Source organism: Andrena cerasifolii, chromosome 3 (genome assembly GCF_050908995.1).
Source record: "Andrena cerasifolii isolate SP2316 chromosome 3, iyAndCera1_principal, whole genome shotgun sequence".
Taxonomy (NCBI): Eukaryota; Metazoa; Arthropoda; class Insecta; order Hymenoptera; family Andrenidae; genus Andrena; species Andrena cerasifolii.
This window is the reverse complement of record NC_135120.1, coordinates 17,901,864-17,920,434: the sequence shown is the minus strand read 5'-3', so window position 1 is coordinate 17,920,434 and position 18,571 is coordinate 17,901,864. Positions and strand designations below refer to the sequence as shown.

Sequence of the window (18,571 nt, the reverse complement as noted above, 5' to 3'; positions counted from 1 at the left end):
GTAAATGATTCTAGGAATATGATTGAAAGAAAATTCTCTTTTCAAACGTTTCAAGGTAACCAAGGTTTCGTTCAGGTAAAGCTACGCATATTTTCTCTTGCATACCGTAGCTGATATTAATAGATGCGTATTTACGTATAACGTGACCTTGAAATGACCTTGAACTTCGAAATTGGTAACTTTTCATAAGATACTTCGTATAAATAAGCTACACTACACAAGAAAGTCCTTATTGGGAAAGGACACGGTGGAATAATTTCGAACGTGGTGCCAGAATATTTTAAAATCCTCCCTCCATCAGAATTTCAAAACTTTAAGAATCAGGAGAGCAGAAAATCGTAAATAGTCTCCCCGAATAAAATCATTTCTTACAAGGCTTAACAGTAAACATACAAATAACCTACAGTTTCTTTTCCCCCGCTTCGTTTCGGTGAATAAAGACTGTTCAACTTTTCAAATTTAATTTTTAACGTCCCACCGTGTTGGCGGCTCTGCGCCGTTCCAGTCGCCCGACGCCACCTTCAATTCCCTCGGTTATCGCGCGGCCAAGGGAATAAAGATGGCGCAGTGACGTCACGTCCGTTCGAAGGCGAGAAACGTAATGTAATTCGCCGACACGTTTCTTCCATAGAACACACCGCCATCCCTTTAGGCTTGGCGCCTTCGTCAAATGCAGTGAGCGTCGGTGTACCGTAAAATGGCGGACGGTGACATTGATTTGTACGCCGATGATCTCGAGCAAGATTTCGCGCAGGTAATTCGTTTTTCTGATTGTTAATAAGTAACCGGTCGGCGGGCACAGGTTATCGCTGACGAGCCGCTCACGCGATAAATGTTCTGGACTGTGAGAAAAATCGGACGCTAGAGCGGGGCGCACGGCGTCATGGTGGAGAGACGGTAACGATTGCTCGCTAGCGGGGTATCCGTGTCGTCCTCCTCTGACCGGGGCACATCGGTTTCGTGCAGCGTTTTCGTTCGCGGCAACGAGCGGCCGTCGCGTTCCGTCCTTGCCACGGGCGAGCGCAGTCCACTAATCCCGTTGTGCAATTAACGCACGCTCGCGTACGTTTATCGCATCGGAGTAACTAAAGAGAGTACGTGTAATACAGGCACACGGCGAGAAAAGCAAAATGGTGTTAGCGGTAAGGCCCGAATGTCGTGCAGTAGCTTTTCCCTCCGCTTCCGTGTATCCGTGTAGCTTCTACGGATTTACCTATTCCCTTCGTTTCCATCGAGGCATTTCGATGCTTTTAACGCGCAGCTGAAAGAAATTCGAGGTTTCGAGCATTCGAGTATAATAGTATCGCTTAAACAGTGGACGCCAGAATGAATGAAAATGAAGCGTGTAGTAGCCTTGGATGTAACGCGAGTATTTAGGAAAAGAGGTTTCGTAGAATAGTCGGGAATGTGAAGATTATTTTCTTTCGTTTCGTGCCTTTGGAATGCTGACTAAAATAAGGGTGGAACGAATTGAATCGGGTTTGGTTAAGCTCCGAAATAGAGATATTCTGTGTATTATTGAATTTAAAAATCATTTTGTTGTGAGATGAGAATATGAATAAAAATTTTATTGCACTTTATTGGGCTGGAAGAATTTGTAAGAAAACGTAAAATTGTCTTTGGGTTGTGTGCTCGTGGGAAGTGTATAGTAAATGCAAGATGGGAGAATTGTTTGCTCAAATTCGAGAATGAATTTACACTTTCAGACCGTTTTTCTAAATTTTCAATGAAATCTTCAATTTTTTTAGACTTTTACTGCGTTAAAGATACAAGAGTTGTATTTAATTTAGCACCTTTCGTAAAGCGAATGTATTTAACACGCACGTCTCTTGTATTAATAGACATTTATATATGCATTGCGAATGTATCCATAAGAAGAAAAGCAGAATTGAATTAGGTCGTTTATCGCGGAGCGTAGTTAATAACAATTTTAGTTAAATCAATTACCTATATTACATAATTGCTCTATGACGTTAACCTTTTCCCGATACATTTTTAATGATCTCTTGCAGGATGAGTTTGCTGGTGATGGCGTTGATTTGTATGATGATGTGATAGCAGCTCCTGCTGGTGGTAACGGTGGTGTTTCTACAGGAAATAGCGGAGATGGTGGAGGTGACACTACGTCGCCAAATGAAGAAACGAACGGTAGCGCACCTTATCATCAACTTGGGAATAACATTCAACCTAACCAAATTGGAAGACGTCATCAGTTGTATGTCGGCAATTTAACTTGGGTACGCATTCCAACGTTAATTTATTTCTGCGCTTTAATAATTTGAAAACGGATACTCGAATGCAAACTTGTGTGTTACAGTGGACGAGCGATCAGGATATAACTGATGCTGTACAGAGTATTGGTGTATCCGATTTCGTCGAAGTGAAATTCTTTGAGAATCGAGCGAATGGACAATCCAAGGGTTTCTGTGTGATATCTCTGGGTTCGGAACAAAGTATGAGGATATGTATGGAAAGATTGCCAAAAAAAGAATTGCACGGTCAAAACCCGGTAGTAACGTTTCCCACTAAACAAGCTCTGAACCAGGTAAGCATGTACATATATGTATCATCTACAGATCAGTTTGTTATATATATTTCTGTATCTTTGAAGATTAACTTGTATTATTAGGTCGTCAAGAAATTAGTGTTGGATTAGTGACTCGTTTTAGTCTAAGCGTGTAGCACTCGCAGTAAAACTGGACATGTCCGCAGCATTGACTACGAATATTTAAAACAATTCTACTTTTCAAGGTTTTTCTTTTGTTTTTTTTCCTTTATTTTCTTTATTGTTGCCATATGTACGAAATATACGCACATTACATATACAAACATATCTTTTGAAGCATTGATTTTCTTTTGGAAGAGCAATATGAATTTCTCGACGGCTCAGTGGATGTTTCTTCATTGCATTGAATAGCTCTGTGAATTTGAAAATTCTCTGTTCTCAGTTCGAGTCTCAGTGCAAGACACGTCCAGCTCCAGCGCCACAGCAGAGTCAGAGTCAGCGCCCCCATAATCCACATCAGCATCAGCCACCAATGCCACCTCATCAACAGCACCCGCAGCATCCCCAACACCCTCCGCATTCGCAACAGAATCACGGTCCCAGAATGATGATGGGTCCTCCGCAGGGTGTGCGACCTCAGAGAATGCCACCCCCGGGTATGGGTCCGCCAGGCCCCGGCGGGCCTGGCCAACAAGGTCCACCGCGTATGCACGGCCCACCAATGGGTCCTGGGCCGGGACCGCATCATCCCTTGCCTGGACATCCTAATCAGGGTCCACCACCTCCTGGTTATCAACAAGGACCATGGAATGGGCCGAGACCTACTGGCCCACCTGGACCACCAAGAGGTCCGAGTGGACCTGGCGGTCCACCGCAGCAAGGACCGCCAGGACCTGGTCCTGGTCAACATCGCCCACCTGGAATGGTATGCACTTTTGTTTTTATCAACATTATTAATAGCATGCGGTTGGCCATTAATTGATCATTAACTCTTTGGAATAATATTGATCAACTAGACATATATATATATTTATTATAATTCTAGTCTCATCGGCCACAGAATAGGACTTGGTTTACAACCTTTACTTAACAACTCATCCATCCATACTTGTTCATTCACTTCTTCTATTATTAGTATATTATTTCTCACTCTTTTTCTTTTATTTTTTTTTTCTAGTATTCTCAGCCATTTTATTGCACTTTCATTTACTCTACCCGCTAACATTTCCACTAACGAACATCCCCAGTCCCATACCTCTTTCTTCCTGTAGGCTGTCCACTATACGTCTCATTTTATTCTCCCCTCCTTTTTCCTCTCTTTGTTGTTCATCCAGTCTTTGTCTGTAGTTATCTCTCGCTTCCTGCTTTAATTCATCAAATTCCCTTTGCATCAGCTCTATTTTCTCCTCCTTCACTCTTTTCTCTTCTTCCCATCTTTTCTTTCTTCTTTCCATTTCCACTTTCTTGGTCTTGTATCTCTTCCTTCATTTCCTCTTTGCTTGTTCTGACTGCCATTTTAACTTCTCTCGGTTCCTTTAGGATTATCCCTAATGTTACATCCGTCTCTGTCTCTTCCCCTTTCTCGCTTTCTTCATTCTTCTCTCCTCTTGACTTCTCTGTTGCCTCTATTTTCTCTTCCTGCTTACTGAAATTCTTAAAATTTAAACTATCTTTCCGCCTTGCTTAGTCTACCCCTTCTTATTTGTTCTTTCAGCTTTTCCTCCATTTTACAATCTATAACTTTTACCTACTGTTTATTCGTTATATTAACTATTCCCTCCTCTGTATACTAACCACTCCTCTACTGTGCCGACACACCCCGACCTAACTTCCCTCCTCCTGCTTTTTGCAACGCTTTACTGTTCTTTGTTCGTATCCGTATTCAAATACTTATAGTTTCCTCGTCAACAAATAGTCTCAATTCCCACTCTGTAACTCCTGCTCACGTCTATCGCCCTGAAAACACTCGCAAAATCCACAAAATATACCGCCTCTGCACCTCGCGCAACCTCATACAACACTCTCACCTAACCAAGTCCCCGATCAACTAGACATCATTTTGTACATATACAAATTTTAATTTGTGGGCAACTTTAGTTTGGTAAAGTTTTTATTCAAATTCTTTTCAATATATTTTCATTCAGTGCTTTGTCCGTTTTTATTTACAATAGCGTTGCATCTGTATCTTAATCGTTTGAATATCTAATTATGCAGAATCTACATTTTTCTCGATTTTCGTGTATAAGTGATACTTATTTTTTAAATAGCATATTCAGCACATGTTAGGTTGATCAAAAGCTTTTGTGATAATATCTAAAAAATTCACTGTAAATTTGCAATTAGTGTTGGAGTTAATAACTCGTAAAGCGAAGGGGATTCTGCATAGATTGTAATACTGGTAAATTCTGAAACGTATGTTGTATAAATTGATATGTAATTATGATACAAGTTACAAGAATATTTTTTGCACTTACATGTCTTACGCTCCGCGTAAACAGAGTTGCACTAGAGACCTTTCAGAACCCAGTTACCATATACCACAGGTAACACACAATGTGTTGTTTTTCCTGTTTTTCACTTCTATTACCGTTGAGATCTTCAGCATTTATTTTCAAACGTGTAGTCTAATACGAGGTCTATCAAAATTAATAAATATTGTATTGCTCGAACTTATTATTTGGCAGTTTCAAAAGGTTTCAAGTCAAATTATCTTTGGCTTTACTTTACTTAAGTTTCACTTTCCACTATTTTACAGAACATATTCTTCCTTTTTTAAATCAATTTCTCTTATCTTCTTGATTTAAAATTCAGTCGTTCAAATGAGACGTTTTCCTATTAACACCCGCTTTATGTTGAATTAGACTTTGCAGTCCTACAATGAATACTTTCTTAATAAATCATTGGCTCCGATAGTCAACTGTTTTAGTATAAAGTGACCCCCTAATCTACTATTCAAATGTATAATAATTACTTGCAAATTTTCTTGACCCACCACCTAAGTTTACAAACAAAAGCAGATTTTAGTTAAACTCCAATTAACTACTACTTGTTAATTAAGTTACGTGTCGTTAGTTTCCAACTACCAAGAAAATCATTCCTAATTGAAATAAAATTTTTGTTTGTCTTGATTCAGCAATTCCACGGCGGTCCACCCGGTCCGCCCGGTCAAGGACCCCCACGCGGTCCACCTGGACATCCTGGCGGACCTCCAGGTGACCCAAGAGGTGCTCAGCCGCGCCCCGAATGGAATAGACCACCAGGTTTGTGGACTATATTACAATTCCTGCTAGATTACGTACTGAAACATCTTGGACTCAAGTGCTCTGTTTTTTCCCCCCTTCATTTTCTGTGTTATCGTTGTAAAATTTCTCTTCTTCCCACAGCTTGTAATCTGCATGAATAGAATAGATGTGTGACAAATTGTGACTGCAAAGCGTGTCATAAAGCATCAGAATTATGATGCGGAGTATGGCACAACTTAAATAGCCACTTTAAGTAACAAAGCACTATGTAATAAAGTTATTGTAAAGGAAGTTCACTGATGTAATTATTCAATGTGCATAGGAATGCATCACGGGCCTCAGGGACCACCAGGTTTCCCTCAGCATCAACATATGCAAGGCCCGCAACCTGGTCAAGGCCCACCACAGAGAGGACCTCCTCCAGGTTCTATGGGTGGTGAGAACTTTAGGACGTTCATTGAATATTAACAATATTATTATTCATTTTTTTGTATAATAATAATGCATGATATTGAGGGAAATTTATGCTTAAGGAGTATGAAGGTACAAGGTGTTTCAGATAAAAGTAACATGAAAAATAATTACATTTCGACTTGATAAAAATAGAGAGAAAATATTACTGAAACATATGGACACGATAAGAAATAAAAGCAATGTCAAAGTAGTAGAGTCCGAAGCATATTTCATTTATCTTGGGGAATTAAATTGAATTGAAACGAAAGAATTCGATGTCACTCATAGTATTGTGCAGGCATATCCTAAAGCAACAGAATATACAGTGTATTGAATATATTACAGAAACGAGAACATCTGTAATTAGTACCTTTTCGAAAGCTTGCCATACGCATTGTTGCAAGCTAACGTAGATATTGATCAGGAATGTTACCAGGTCCAGGAGGGCCTCCGCCGGGACATGGAGGGCCGCCTCAAGGACCACCGCAGGGCCCTCCAGGAGGACCAGCGCCACACGTGAATCCGGCATTTTTCCCACAAGGTCCACCGCACCAACATCCAGGGCAACACCCACCAGGTCCTCCTGGTCCACCCCACGGGCCGCCTCACGGTCCACCTCATGGACCGCCTCATGGTCCTCCCCATGGACCTCCACACGGTCAACCTCATGGACCGCCGCATGTACCACCGCATGGTTATGGCCCACCCGCGTCACAGGTATAAGCACTTTATTTTTAACGATTAGACGGTGGCTTTAACAAGCTATATTTATAGCTATAATTTTGTAGCAGGTATGAAGTGTGTAATAAAATCATCTGCGAAGCTATTCCCCTGACAAAGTAATCTAGAAGTTTGATATTTTACAGCCACCCTACGGCGCACCAGGACCTGATCATCGCCCAGAAGGTCCTCCTCCACTTACCGAGCAAGAGTTCGAAGAGATAATGAGTCGAAACAGAACTGTTTCTTCCTCTGCGATCGCTCGAGCAGTATCAGACGCCGCAGCAGGGGAATACGCGAGCGCTATAGAGACCTTAGTCACAGCCATCTCCCTGATAAAACAGTCTAAAGTCGCTGCGGACGATAGGTGCAAAATTCTAATCAGTTCTCTTCAAGACACGCTACGCGGCGTCGAAACCAAGAGTTATGGCTCCGCTCGTAGAGGTAAATTTATAATATCCATCATACATAATTTAAAGTCTATATTATCAGGGTTTGAACAAGGGCGGGATGATTCAGTCTTAAGGTTGCTTCTTACAGACACAAGGTCACCGGATAAATATTTCTTTCGCTTCGATGAAGCAATCCTTTCAGAGAGCTAATACGCTGAACGAACTGTTTCAGAACGATCACGCTCACGCGATAGAGAACGCAGCCACAGAAGGAGGCGCGAGCGATCGAGGAGCCGGGACAGAGAGTACAGGGAGAGGAGCAGAGACAGAGACAGGGAGCGCGACAGGGAACGGGATCGCGAGAGGGAGAGGGACCGTGACCGTGACCGAGAACGCTATTACAGTGAACCATATCCACGGGAGAGATCACGGAGCAGGGAGAGGGATCGTGAACGTGAGAGAGATCGCGAGTATAGGGAGCGAAGCAGAGAAGAAAGGTAAGCTAAACATCTCACGTTATTATTTTAACTGTCGCTAGTGGATATATTTTCGTATCCAATTCAGTCGAAAGTTTCATTGACAGCCAGCTTGACTAACAGTTTTAGCAATATATCACGTATGCGTGTGACTTAGGGGAAAGATACGATAAATTTGTGTTGACAAATAGCCCACATTGTAACGAACTACATAATATTGTGCCTCGAAAAGAATCTAACGTACCACAAATAGTTTCATGAATGAGTATCGTTATCTTGACGATATTACTTGCGTAAGATACGTGTATCGTTCGTGTAACATTCTCCGGACATTTGAAGCCGAGCTACAGAGGATTTCACCTCGTGAAATTCATTGAACAGATTTGGATCGTAAAATCTTTTTTGATGTAGCAATAAGCAGTTCAGTGTCACGAGGGTGCAAATATATTAAGTGAATATAATACCGTAACAGATTAATGCACGATGTTTAAAAGAGAATCACATTCACTTATTATGTAAACGTCTATTGTGAAGCAGTTAGTAATGTTTACTTACGTACTGAAGCCAGTCACTTCGAGATTTGAACTGGTTATTAATCATAACAGTCGTTGTCACTTTCCTTTGTGTTGTTGTACTATATCAATCAATTGTTTAAAATGGGTTGGCTGTATGATAGGCGTAACTTGCAGATGAAGGTCATTCATCATTTTTATGCAACCATGCCGCGATAATATGTAAGATATTAATAATTTACAGCTCATTATATTTAGGATTTATTTATTATAGAAAGAGGCTTAACCCTTTTGCTGTTGCTTTCGTTTAGAAAGTGCGTTTTATAATTGTAGATGCTACTGATAACAGATAAATTACTGTTTGTTACAACGTTGACTGAGTTAGTGATGGAAAAAGTAATTGCTCTTACTACTAACAGTAACAGGGTTAAACAGAAATAATTTTAACACATTAATTGCCAATACATATTTTTCCTTTTTAAATGTTTATAATTCGTATGTTACATTTTATTTCTCATAAAGATAGCAGTCATCGTTCAACATTAGCTTGCTTACTAATATATTCCATCAACTCTTGTATTTTATCTTTTCTAGTAATTCAAGTCGAATTTTTTAATATTATTAATCGTCTTTATTACTCGAAAAAATTGGGAAAAGTATAAATCAAATTTGTACAAATGTTTTTTTTACATTTTTACAAAACATTCTATTGTTTTATCACATATTAGAGAAAAGAAGATATTTTTAATAAATTTTATACACTAAGAAAGAATAAAAATGTAAATATGTCAATTCATTAGATATATAAGGCAGCAGTTAATGTGTTAAATAACTAGGCGTTTTTTAATGCTGTAAGCATCGAGTTACCTAATAATGTCTACTTTTTATATTCGTGCATTAAAATTATATTGAAGTAGTAATTTGAAATTCGTAGGTAAACGAATAAGGAAAGCAGGCTGAATCTGTAGTCACAGAAACCTCGCTGTCTTTTGGTATAAGAAGCAGACATTATTCTTAGAGGACTTATCTATTTGTTAAACATGCCGTAACAGTGTACAAAATGTGTCAGCAGTCTTATTTTATCATGTGACTCTGAGAAAGAAAGAAATTTGTACTTTGTGTCGATAACACTCTAGCAGAATATTCTTGTTACGATACAGTGTTCAAAATATTTGTGCAACTGCATTCGACATCGCAGAATGTCCTTTGCATTACATCAAGTTACATCGATATAAAGATGAAGGTCGAATCTGTGCGACGAGTAACGTAATCGAGCAAGTGAGAATTTACCTTATCGCCTTAGTGCCTTTGCCTTATTGGTATCAAGTAAATAATTAACTAGTAACTTTTGAGTACAACGGTTCACGAATGGAATAACTAATTCTCCCATATTACCAAACAGCGAAGTACGTTTTCCCAAATGCAGATAAATAAGAAATATGCGAAACAAAATAATTTATAATTTTTACGTATAATTACTACTATTCAAGAAGCAAGTGCTCTGGTATAAAAATCAGTGAATATTTGTCAGATTTGTATGGTAAAGTACTACGCTAGTATTTATGGTTCAAAAAGGCATTGTAATTTATAATATTTTAGTGTCAAGTAAGTCTGAAACCGTGCTCTTCTAAACTAAACGTTGAATCTCTTTCGTATTACTTGCGAACAGTTGAGCATGGTTTCAGGATTAACGATTGATTATACAAACTACCTTTAACGAGGGTGCATGTCTGAATGCGTATACATGCGTTTACACGAGTTTCTACTAATTGTAGTTTATATCAATCAGTGGAACGTGGCATTAGTAGAATTTACCACCGTGCAGTATACCTTTAAGCTAATGTATACCTTTTTAAGCTAGTTTGTGTTTCTAACGATACGCAAAGAGTAATTCTACCACTTACGTAAATATTAAGTCGTAGGATAAGTGAAAATCTATTGCAATTCGATATGTAGATGATCGTTCGCAAGTTACGATTCTACAGAGAAAACGATCGAATACTTTCTTGTTTAAACATAGCTTGTTTTAACTAAAGCGATGTACTAAGCCTGGTAACCGTATAAGTCATAACAAAGTATGCATTTTCCATTAGTACGACACGTCAGTCAGCCAGGCCAAGAGTAAAAGAAGAACCGCCAGAGACGGCTCCCGTCTCGTCTTCCAAGGCGTCTAGGTAATTTACTTTTTTTTCCATTAAAGTGAATGCATGTAGATCTTGTGAAAAGTTCTATCTTGTTCAATACAACAAAATGAGTGATCAGAGCAAAGTACCATTCGTCTGAAAAGTCACATGTTACCCTCGCAATGTTAATAAAGAATGCTTTAGACTTTAAATGAGAAAGTGAAGTGTAAAGGAGAGAGGAAAGGATATGAATTATTGAAATGCCCAAGTATTCCGTATCGTATTATCTACATATCAGTTATCCTTTTATATGCACATAACGATGACAAAGGTACATTGTAATATAATGGTTCAGGATTGCTGCACAATTCATTGTTTTGCCTACTAGAGTCATTGTTTGCATCGCATAGTTTGGAGATTAGGTGTTGTCGCTTGTATCGTATAAAATTCTCAGCTTTTCTCTGTCACAAACTGAATCTTCTATTAGTAGTACATATCAGAAGCAATATGAACAGAACGATGTAAAGTGGGATGGAATGAAAGGTAGCGTGTAAAGTTAGCAAAGTAGTATAAGGGATAAAGTAATTGTAAATATTTATTAAAAAAAGAAACAAACCAAAAAAGCTGCACCGCTAAAGTAAGATAATTGGCTGACGTGACTTGTGTAGGTATTATGACGATCGCTACAGAGAGCGTGAACGAGAGAGAGATCGAGAACGAGAATCAAGCCGCAGACCATCGGAGAGAGAACGAGAACCGGAGCGTGAACGGGAGCGAGAACGAGAAAGGGATCGTCGCGACGAAAGAGGAGACTCTTCGCATCGTTCGAGACATTAAACATGATATATAGTACACAGTGAAAAAAAGGATTCGTCTTGAATAGAGAGGCAGAGGAACGCCAGCAAAAGACGGTAGTAAACGCCGCCGAGTGTTTGCGGGATCTCGTCGTTGACTTTTTTACAAGCTCATCGTTTCGTGAAGACTCCAACATGGACCCGACAAAAGGACACATACGTTTATCCTGTTCATTGACAAGTACCTTAATACTTTCCTGATCGGCCCTACGATGACGGCCCGAGAACGACCGAGCGAAGCGTGCACGTTAATGAAAGTATCTGGGATTCGATTGCGAACGATACACATCAGTTTCTGTAGCAGTAAGAAATAACGCATAACTTCTTCCGTGATGTACGATTTGCTAGCAACTTATCACTGTCCACAATTCTGCTGTGCCGACAAATTACGTTTCACGCAAACATCTATTTTTAAACGTACGACTCTCGTTAATCAGTATGGGAAACTTGTGAACGGCTCGGTCAGGAAAGTATTGAGCCAGCTCAGAACGTATTTCAAGCCTTTAAACTGAACCGCGAGTTTTATCGAGTTACCATGGGTTCTTATGGGATTCTCATATACGTATATGTGGGGACGCTGTAGAGTTGTACCTATGTTTCTTTTAAAGTCACCACTCTATTCTTCTTTTCCTCTTTATACGCAGCGTACACTATATTACACTGATAAAGGCGGAATGAGACGCATACACACTTATGCATACATATATCTCTATGTAACATTTAAGGAGAGTATTCGTTTAGTTTTGAGAGTACAGAGATGCTATCGATGAAATTACACAGCAAAAGCGACCGACGCAAGCGCGACGAAGATGTGTTGATTCACGAAGTCGTGTTCAGTTGCGGTTTACAGAGAAGCCGAACAAGCTGAAGCTCTTAGAGAACCATTGCTCCTGTGGCCTCTGGGAAGAACGAAGATTCCTCTCTGTGCGGACTCATCAATCTTCTAATCTCCGCGACGATGCAAGATTGTATCTTAATCTAATACATATATACGCTTTCAAAAAAAAAAAAATATACGTGATAAACATGTCTTTACTTTATTCATCAGTACACACAATCTCCTGAAAAATGTTATTTTTGTTTTTGTGCTATATATACATATATATACATACACACCCAACGATGCTCGAAAGGTGGAACCAATTGAAACGATAACAGAGAATCGTCGACCCGCACTTTCGGTCCCTTCACAATTCATTTCTGTACATTGGTGTCCACAATTGCGGCAGGGGCTGAAAGTGCAGTACTGGATGAAACACAATATTTTACATACGAAATAAGCAATAATTTTACCATTGAGATTATGTTTCCAAATACTAATCTCACCCACGAGATCTCGAAATAATGTCAGGATCGTTCGTTCTGATAATATTTCAAGTCTTCGTAAATGCAATGAGCACGTAGAGACTAATTTGTCAGGAGTGCCGTGGTTTCCGTGAGGTTTTAAGAGCGAACGTACGATGTATTTGTCTTGAATGTTTATACGTGTAATTCTATAGGAACTGCGCTGATTCTGATGAATTAATTTCTACCCGAAGTGACACCTCTTTTCTCAGTATTTGTTCCAAACATTCGATACGAAAGTTATTTACAATGATGCACAGTATTGTGAAAGCGCAACATGTTCACAAAAAAAAGCAATCGTGATCGTTTATGTGGTGTCTAACTCACCCAGCAGTTCTTGCACCACTCGCAAGCAGAGTTTCTTTCTTAAACTGCTCGTAGAGCGCATACTTTAATTCTCGTGTAATCAAGATCCCACCAAAGCTGTGTAGAGACAAACGATGCACACAAGTATCATAAATACGATATAATACTAGATACGGTTACGTGTTTTGGAAATGTGTAACTTTTAAATGTAATGCCCATAGCGACAATTGTTCTTGATTGTACAAGGATTAGAAAATTATTACAATCATCGCAACAGCGCGAACTCTTTCATGCGTTAGGCGATACAAATAAGTACCATTGTATTATTCTACGATTGTCATAATATTCTAAGGCTTAACGTGTATACTTTTACTTTAACATTGATCTCGTTGAATTCTTTTTTATTTGCCTCTTAAGATTGTACTAGTTTGTTGATTGCACTACTCTACCTGCTTACTCTGCTCGACGAGAACAGAGAAGGGGTATTGCGAGAACTTCTCACGCATGAAAGAGTCAGAAACAGCTGAACCAAACTGGTGATTATCAATTACATAGTTAAGCTTACTCTTTCTAAGGGAGAAACCAGTGAAAAGTATCAAACGTAGCGTGAATGGTTCACCTTTCGAAGGGAGTTTTGATGAAAGATTACAAGAAACACACGTGATAATTGCTCTGTGAGACTACGCTGTACATATTAATCCTTATTGTATGAAATAACTGTTCGTTGTATGACTGAACCCTTTGCGGTCCACTTTTGTTCAGTATGGGAACGATTTTTTAAAAGAATTATTAATGACGTGCTTTATATAATTTTTGTTTATGATTAACAGTAACTATTATAATTTGTATGTGTAAACTTTCGATTTCGCCTTTTCGTTGATCGTATTTTATTGAATATTTTTTAACACGTGGGCTCATTTTTTAGAGACTATGAAAAGGGAAGAGGACCGCAAAAGGCTGAGCTTCTGGTACCTTTTAACGAGTACCAGGAAACGGACAAGGAAATCTCACAGAGTACAGTTCAAGATACAGTTAATACTGTCACACGATAACAAAGGAAATCCTCGAGATTTTTATGTTACGAGACCGCTTTGCATGATCACCGCGTGTGTCTCGTGAACGATTATGTTTCAATGTGCCATTTAAAAATACGTAGTAACTGGAATACTATACGAGTAGCGATAAGAATTGTCGGATCGAGCATGACCAAACTCATAGTCCAATTGTTTCAGTTATTATCATACTTTCATCCTTTGCGGTTCCGTGCTTTTCTTCGTAGACTGTATTTCAAGTCGATGACACATTACATTTCTTAATTGGCACCGTTTTCCTTCGCTTGTACGTTAATTCATTGTAACTGGGAAGATCAGCGTTTTTCGTCGAATTCAAATTATACGAGAAAAGAAGAAAGTGGACATTTTCACAGCAGTTTCAAAATATTTGATATCGTGCATGTCTGACTGCTCTGAATAGTGGAGGTATCATATTTCGGGACAATTTCGAGTAACAAACTAAATATCAATGCTTTCTATTTTACTTAAGAACGGAGAAATATTGAAATTACTCAAGAATCAGTGATGTATCGCAAAGGGTTATCGAGTGCATATTCACTCGAGCTATACTCCAAACAGAAGGCAAGCTCCCTTGTTATTGATCGCCCAAATACAATGAAAATTAACTCGTATAAGCATAGTTGAGAATAACGATTTGACTATAAGTATAGTTTTAGATGATAAAATGTAATCGTAGCCCTTAAAGTCACACACACCGCAACAAAGCCCTATACTGCTTCTCCCGGATTTGTTGGAACTCTGTGTGCGACCTTTTTTGTACAAAGTTTCCGAAACACGAGTGCTTTTAACTGCGACTTACTCGAACCGCCGATGCAGCGATCGTTTGATTTCGTTTTTGTTACCTTCTCGCTCGTATCCTGAACAAAAAGAAAGACGTTGCTTCACCCTGCCAGGCTTGAAAGAATTTTTGTTTCACATCAGCTAAATGTCAGTCTTAACGAACACACCTATGCGATCGATTGGCGCGATAATGGTCAAAGGCTCCCAATTATATACCTGCAAATTTGTTTTATACCTTCAAACATGCGACACTATGTTTCTTTTGCGTGCTAATAAGAATTATGCATTTGAAGCGCAGTTATGAAAGTTGGAAGTTAAATTTGCTCGAATTTTAATTCACCGGCGTCTATTATTTCTTCCGTTTCTTTCTTTCGATTAGATAATCGTCTTGGATAATTGCTCAATCTTTACGATATGTAATTATAATACTTACAATTAAAGCAGAAGGGTTTGGAAGAGGTTTTATTAGTCTAATTTACTTCGTGGTACTGTTTTCGTGTACATAGGTTTATAAATTCAATAATCAAGCTTCGAATAACACTTCCCAATGATACTTGCGTTTTGAATGGATAATTATGGACACTTCATTTTTATCGAGAGTACAAAGAGCTGTGACATCATTTTTAACTGTAGCTATATTTTTTTTTTTAATTCTTATATTTAATGCCACACAATATCCTATTTATAGAAATTATATTTCGTTCGTCAAGAGTCTCAGTGAAGTGAATATTTTATATAGAATGACATGAAGAAATTATAGCATTATAATTTTATAAAACGAGGAGATGAAAAATATTGTTTCCGGTCAAGCAGGAAGCACTTTGTATTGAATAGTATTACAAAATAACGTATAGTTCCAAATAATATCAAAACTATGCGATAATATCAAGAAACTTTATAAAAATAGGAGCCGAAAGCTAACTTCTATGACACTGATAATACTACATGAGCAAAATTGTTACTACCTTTTGTAAGTAAGTATATCAGCGTATAATATTTAATTGATTAACATAACATAATTCTTTTCATTCCATTTAGAAAATTGCTAAGCATTTAAAGAAAAATTATATCAGTATTTACAATGTTAACGCCAATACCAGAAATATTGTATATACATATAGGTCTTGCAGAATTATGGATTTATAATCTCGAAAGCAAAAACAAAACGAATGTGCAATCCTTGAAAAGAAAAAAGAATTTGTAAAATGACTCGAAGAGAAAATTGCTGTTCACTGTATACAATGATATTTAAACCAAAAAAAAAGCAAACGAAGCAATTACACGATAGGCGTTTTTATAATCTCTAACGACGTGTAGGAATTATATATATTTTTTTTGCAGTATAAACTTTTTAAATTAGGTAGCTGTACGAACTTATGATTAGACAATTAACAGAAAGTAAGAGAAGTAACGCATAAGTTACAGACTTTCTTCTGTGATCTCGCAAAGCACTAAGTGAGGAAGAAGAGAGGAAAAAACAAACGTCGATGATGTATATAATTACTAGTATAGTATTGAAAAATTTTACAGATTCAAATATTTATCGTTTTTGTGACCTTTTATTATTAAGCACGGAGGCGAGATCGGGCGATACACTGTTGTACAACTTTAAACTACGAATTTCTGCAGATCTGCGACAGCAGGCACAATTAATCACAGCAAAATCGTTCACAATTTATCGTAATCTATCCGAAACCGGCGGATGATGTATTATACTGCGTGTATTTGCTGAACGTTGGCGTGAAGAATTTACTTTCTTAGGCCGCATAATGCTAATGTTGATCGTGCCGTTGACTAATTATTGTTAAAAAAAACTTTTCGTTCCTTTTCCTTTGGCATAGCATGCCGTGTTTTGTAACTTCTTAATGGCCATCGTATTTATTAAACCGGAGGTAGAATTTGCCTGGAGAAATGTGTATGGAATTGAGGGGTAAGTGTATCACAGAATACAGCTCTAATTGACTCTTCTCTGGATCACCTTTCCCTACATTATAGTTTCTTATCGGACGTTTGTGCTTTCAGACGATACACGAGCTAAAATTTTGTTCAGACTAACGTGGTCTTGTCCTGTTCCCTCTAAATCGAATTCTGCAGTTAGATCATTGCTTTAATTGTGTAAGAAGGAACAGGAGTTTAAACAGATTTGAAACTGCGCCCTGTCAGAATTCAAATAGATCGGTAACATGTTGATCGTTGAAACTCAGTGTGTGATATCTCATTGGACTTGTTTGCGAGTGAAAGAATTTAGACACCACGATCGACATGTTGGTTTCTATGAGTTTGTGAAAATGTTTACTTCAAGGATGCTCAAATTTCACCTGAAATCGATTTGTAGACTAGAGCTGTATTGAGAAACCGAAGTTTGAGCATCACCATAATTTTACAAAGAAATGTGCGCTCTTTAACGATATCAAAATTTTAATACGCTACGTTGCACCGATCAATCTGCCGATTTATATTTGTATAGAATTGGAACAAATCCCGCTGTCGGTCACGATTGAATAGATTTCCCGGATTCTCGAATTCGGCATTTTAAAGATCGGCAGCAAAAACAATCAGCGACATTGCCTGTGCGCCGCAATCGATTTGCAATTCTTTATGTGAACGTTGAAATGACTATTGCTGAACGTTCTGTTTGGTAAAACAGTAGGACTAAAATTTGCGAAGTCTTGCGCAATATACATCGAACGGTATGGAGATACCTGCATGAAATCATGATTCTCAGAAATGAGCAGGGCAATAATTAGCACTTCGCATCCTGTGGAAATATTGGAACTATCTCTTTACTTTTCATTAGATTCCATTACATTGTATTTACAAAGTTGTAAGCTTTATGTGATAGACTTAAGTATCGTGCGAAGGAAAAGGCTGTTATCTATCTAGTCGATTACGATCGTCTTGAATCGTAGCATATTTATCTATGAAGTATTGTGTCTTCAATTCGATAGAAATTAGGGATTCGGTTTTCAATTCCTGTATAATGAACGTAATCAGCGCGAATATAGTACATTATGTTACGCATTATAATATATAACAACGAACTATCATTTCGTTTACCGTAATTCAAAATATTTGACAATATTTTGGCTCGTTACCGTGAACCTTTGTATTACATAAAATATTATTAATCGTAAGCTGGCCATACAGATTGAGGCGTCTGTAAATATCGAGCATTCCTTTTTCTAAACTCAAGCAAATATTAACATTATTTTCAAAGGACTTGTAAAAGTACGATCGCAGAATATCTCCTGCAAGATCATCGTCACCTCTTTAATGGTACTTTACGATTTACGTACTCTTCGTAATAAACTACAAAATAACCGTTAATGCGCCACTTTGCACGAGCATATCGATTTAATCAATGGCGAAGTATTCATTCGAACGCCCTTATTCTATTCCCTATGGAAATTATATTTCCAGCGTTGATGAACAATGCGTACAAGTGAAATTAGCTTTACGAATCGAGGTTATGTACAATCGGAAACGCTGCGCGGGCTTTCGCGAGCGTGTGACCCTATCCAACATACCTACCCTCTGCATTCGTAATCGTTACACTAAAGACATAGTTATTATACTTGTTAAACAGTGAAACAAAGAATCGATGGAAGCTTGATCTCTCGCGTGTCGATCTATTGATTATTCCAAGAAAATTTTCTCATAAAATGCAAATATTCCATGTGCACTAATGTATCGTTCGTGTATTTTGAAAAAGAAGTAGAGGCGCTTAAAAGTGGCGAGAGAATCGTATTCTATTTTTAAAAGTTTAAGACTCGATTTTAAGTAGAAGCTA

General features: G+C 38.2%; 1 protein-coding gene across 9 annotated transcripts; it reads left to right on the top strand.

The window, feature by feature from the left end:
* Window positions 1-573: 573 nt before the first annotated feature.
* Window positions 574-17,828, top strand: Cpsf6 (cleavage and polyadenylation specificity factor subunit 6). Of its 9 annotated transcripts, XM_076808320.1 has the most exons (12): window positions 577-754; window positions 2,013-2,237; window positions 2,318-2,545; window positions 2,949-3,339; window positions 3,379-3,431; window positions 5,640-5,766; window positions 6,071-6,184; window positions 6,626-6,918; window positions 7,068-7,365; window positions 7,546-7,810; window positions 10,395-10,475; window positions 11,093-11,290. In XM_076808320.1, the coding sequence occupies exons 1-12, from the start codon at window positions 698-700 to the stop codon at window positions 11,259-11,261; spliced, it is 2,301 nt and encodes a 766-aa protein (XP_076664435.1). In that variant the 5' UTR covers window positions 577-697; the 3' UTR covers window positions 11,262-11,290. The 9 variants fall into 9 exon arrangements, with proteins under 9 accessions (XP_076664442.1, XP_076664436.1, XP_076664438.1 ...); XM_076808321.1 differs by lacking the exon at window positions 11,093-11,290 and adding an exon at window positions 13,854-17,828 and having other exon boundaries at window positions 575-754; window positions 2,949-3,431; XM_076808319.1 differs by having other exon boundaries at window positions 2,949-3,431; window positions 6,638-6,918.
* The last annotated feature ends 743 nt before the right edge of the window (window positions 17,829-18,571 follow it).

Excerpts from the sequence above, each read along its gene's own strand:
- Cpsf6 (XM_076808318.1), top strand. The coding sequence starts at position 698 with ATGGCGGACGGTGACATTGATTTGTACGCCGATGATCTCGAGCAAGAT. Across the intron at positions 755-2,012 it reads TCGAGCAAGATTTCGCGCAG|GATGAGTTTGCTGGTGATGG; the intron begins GTAATTCGTTTT and ends GATCTCTTGCAG. Across the intron at positions 7,811-10,394 it reads GAGCGAAGCAGAGAAGAAAG|TACGACACGTCAGTCAGCCA; the intron begins GTAAGCTAAACA and ends ATTTTCCATTAG.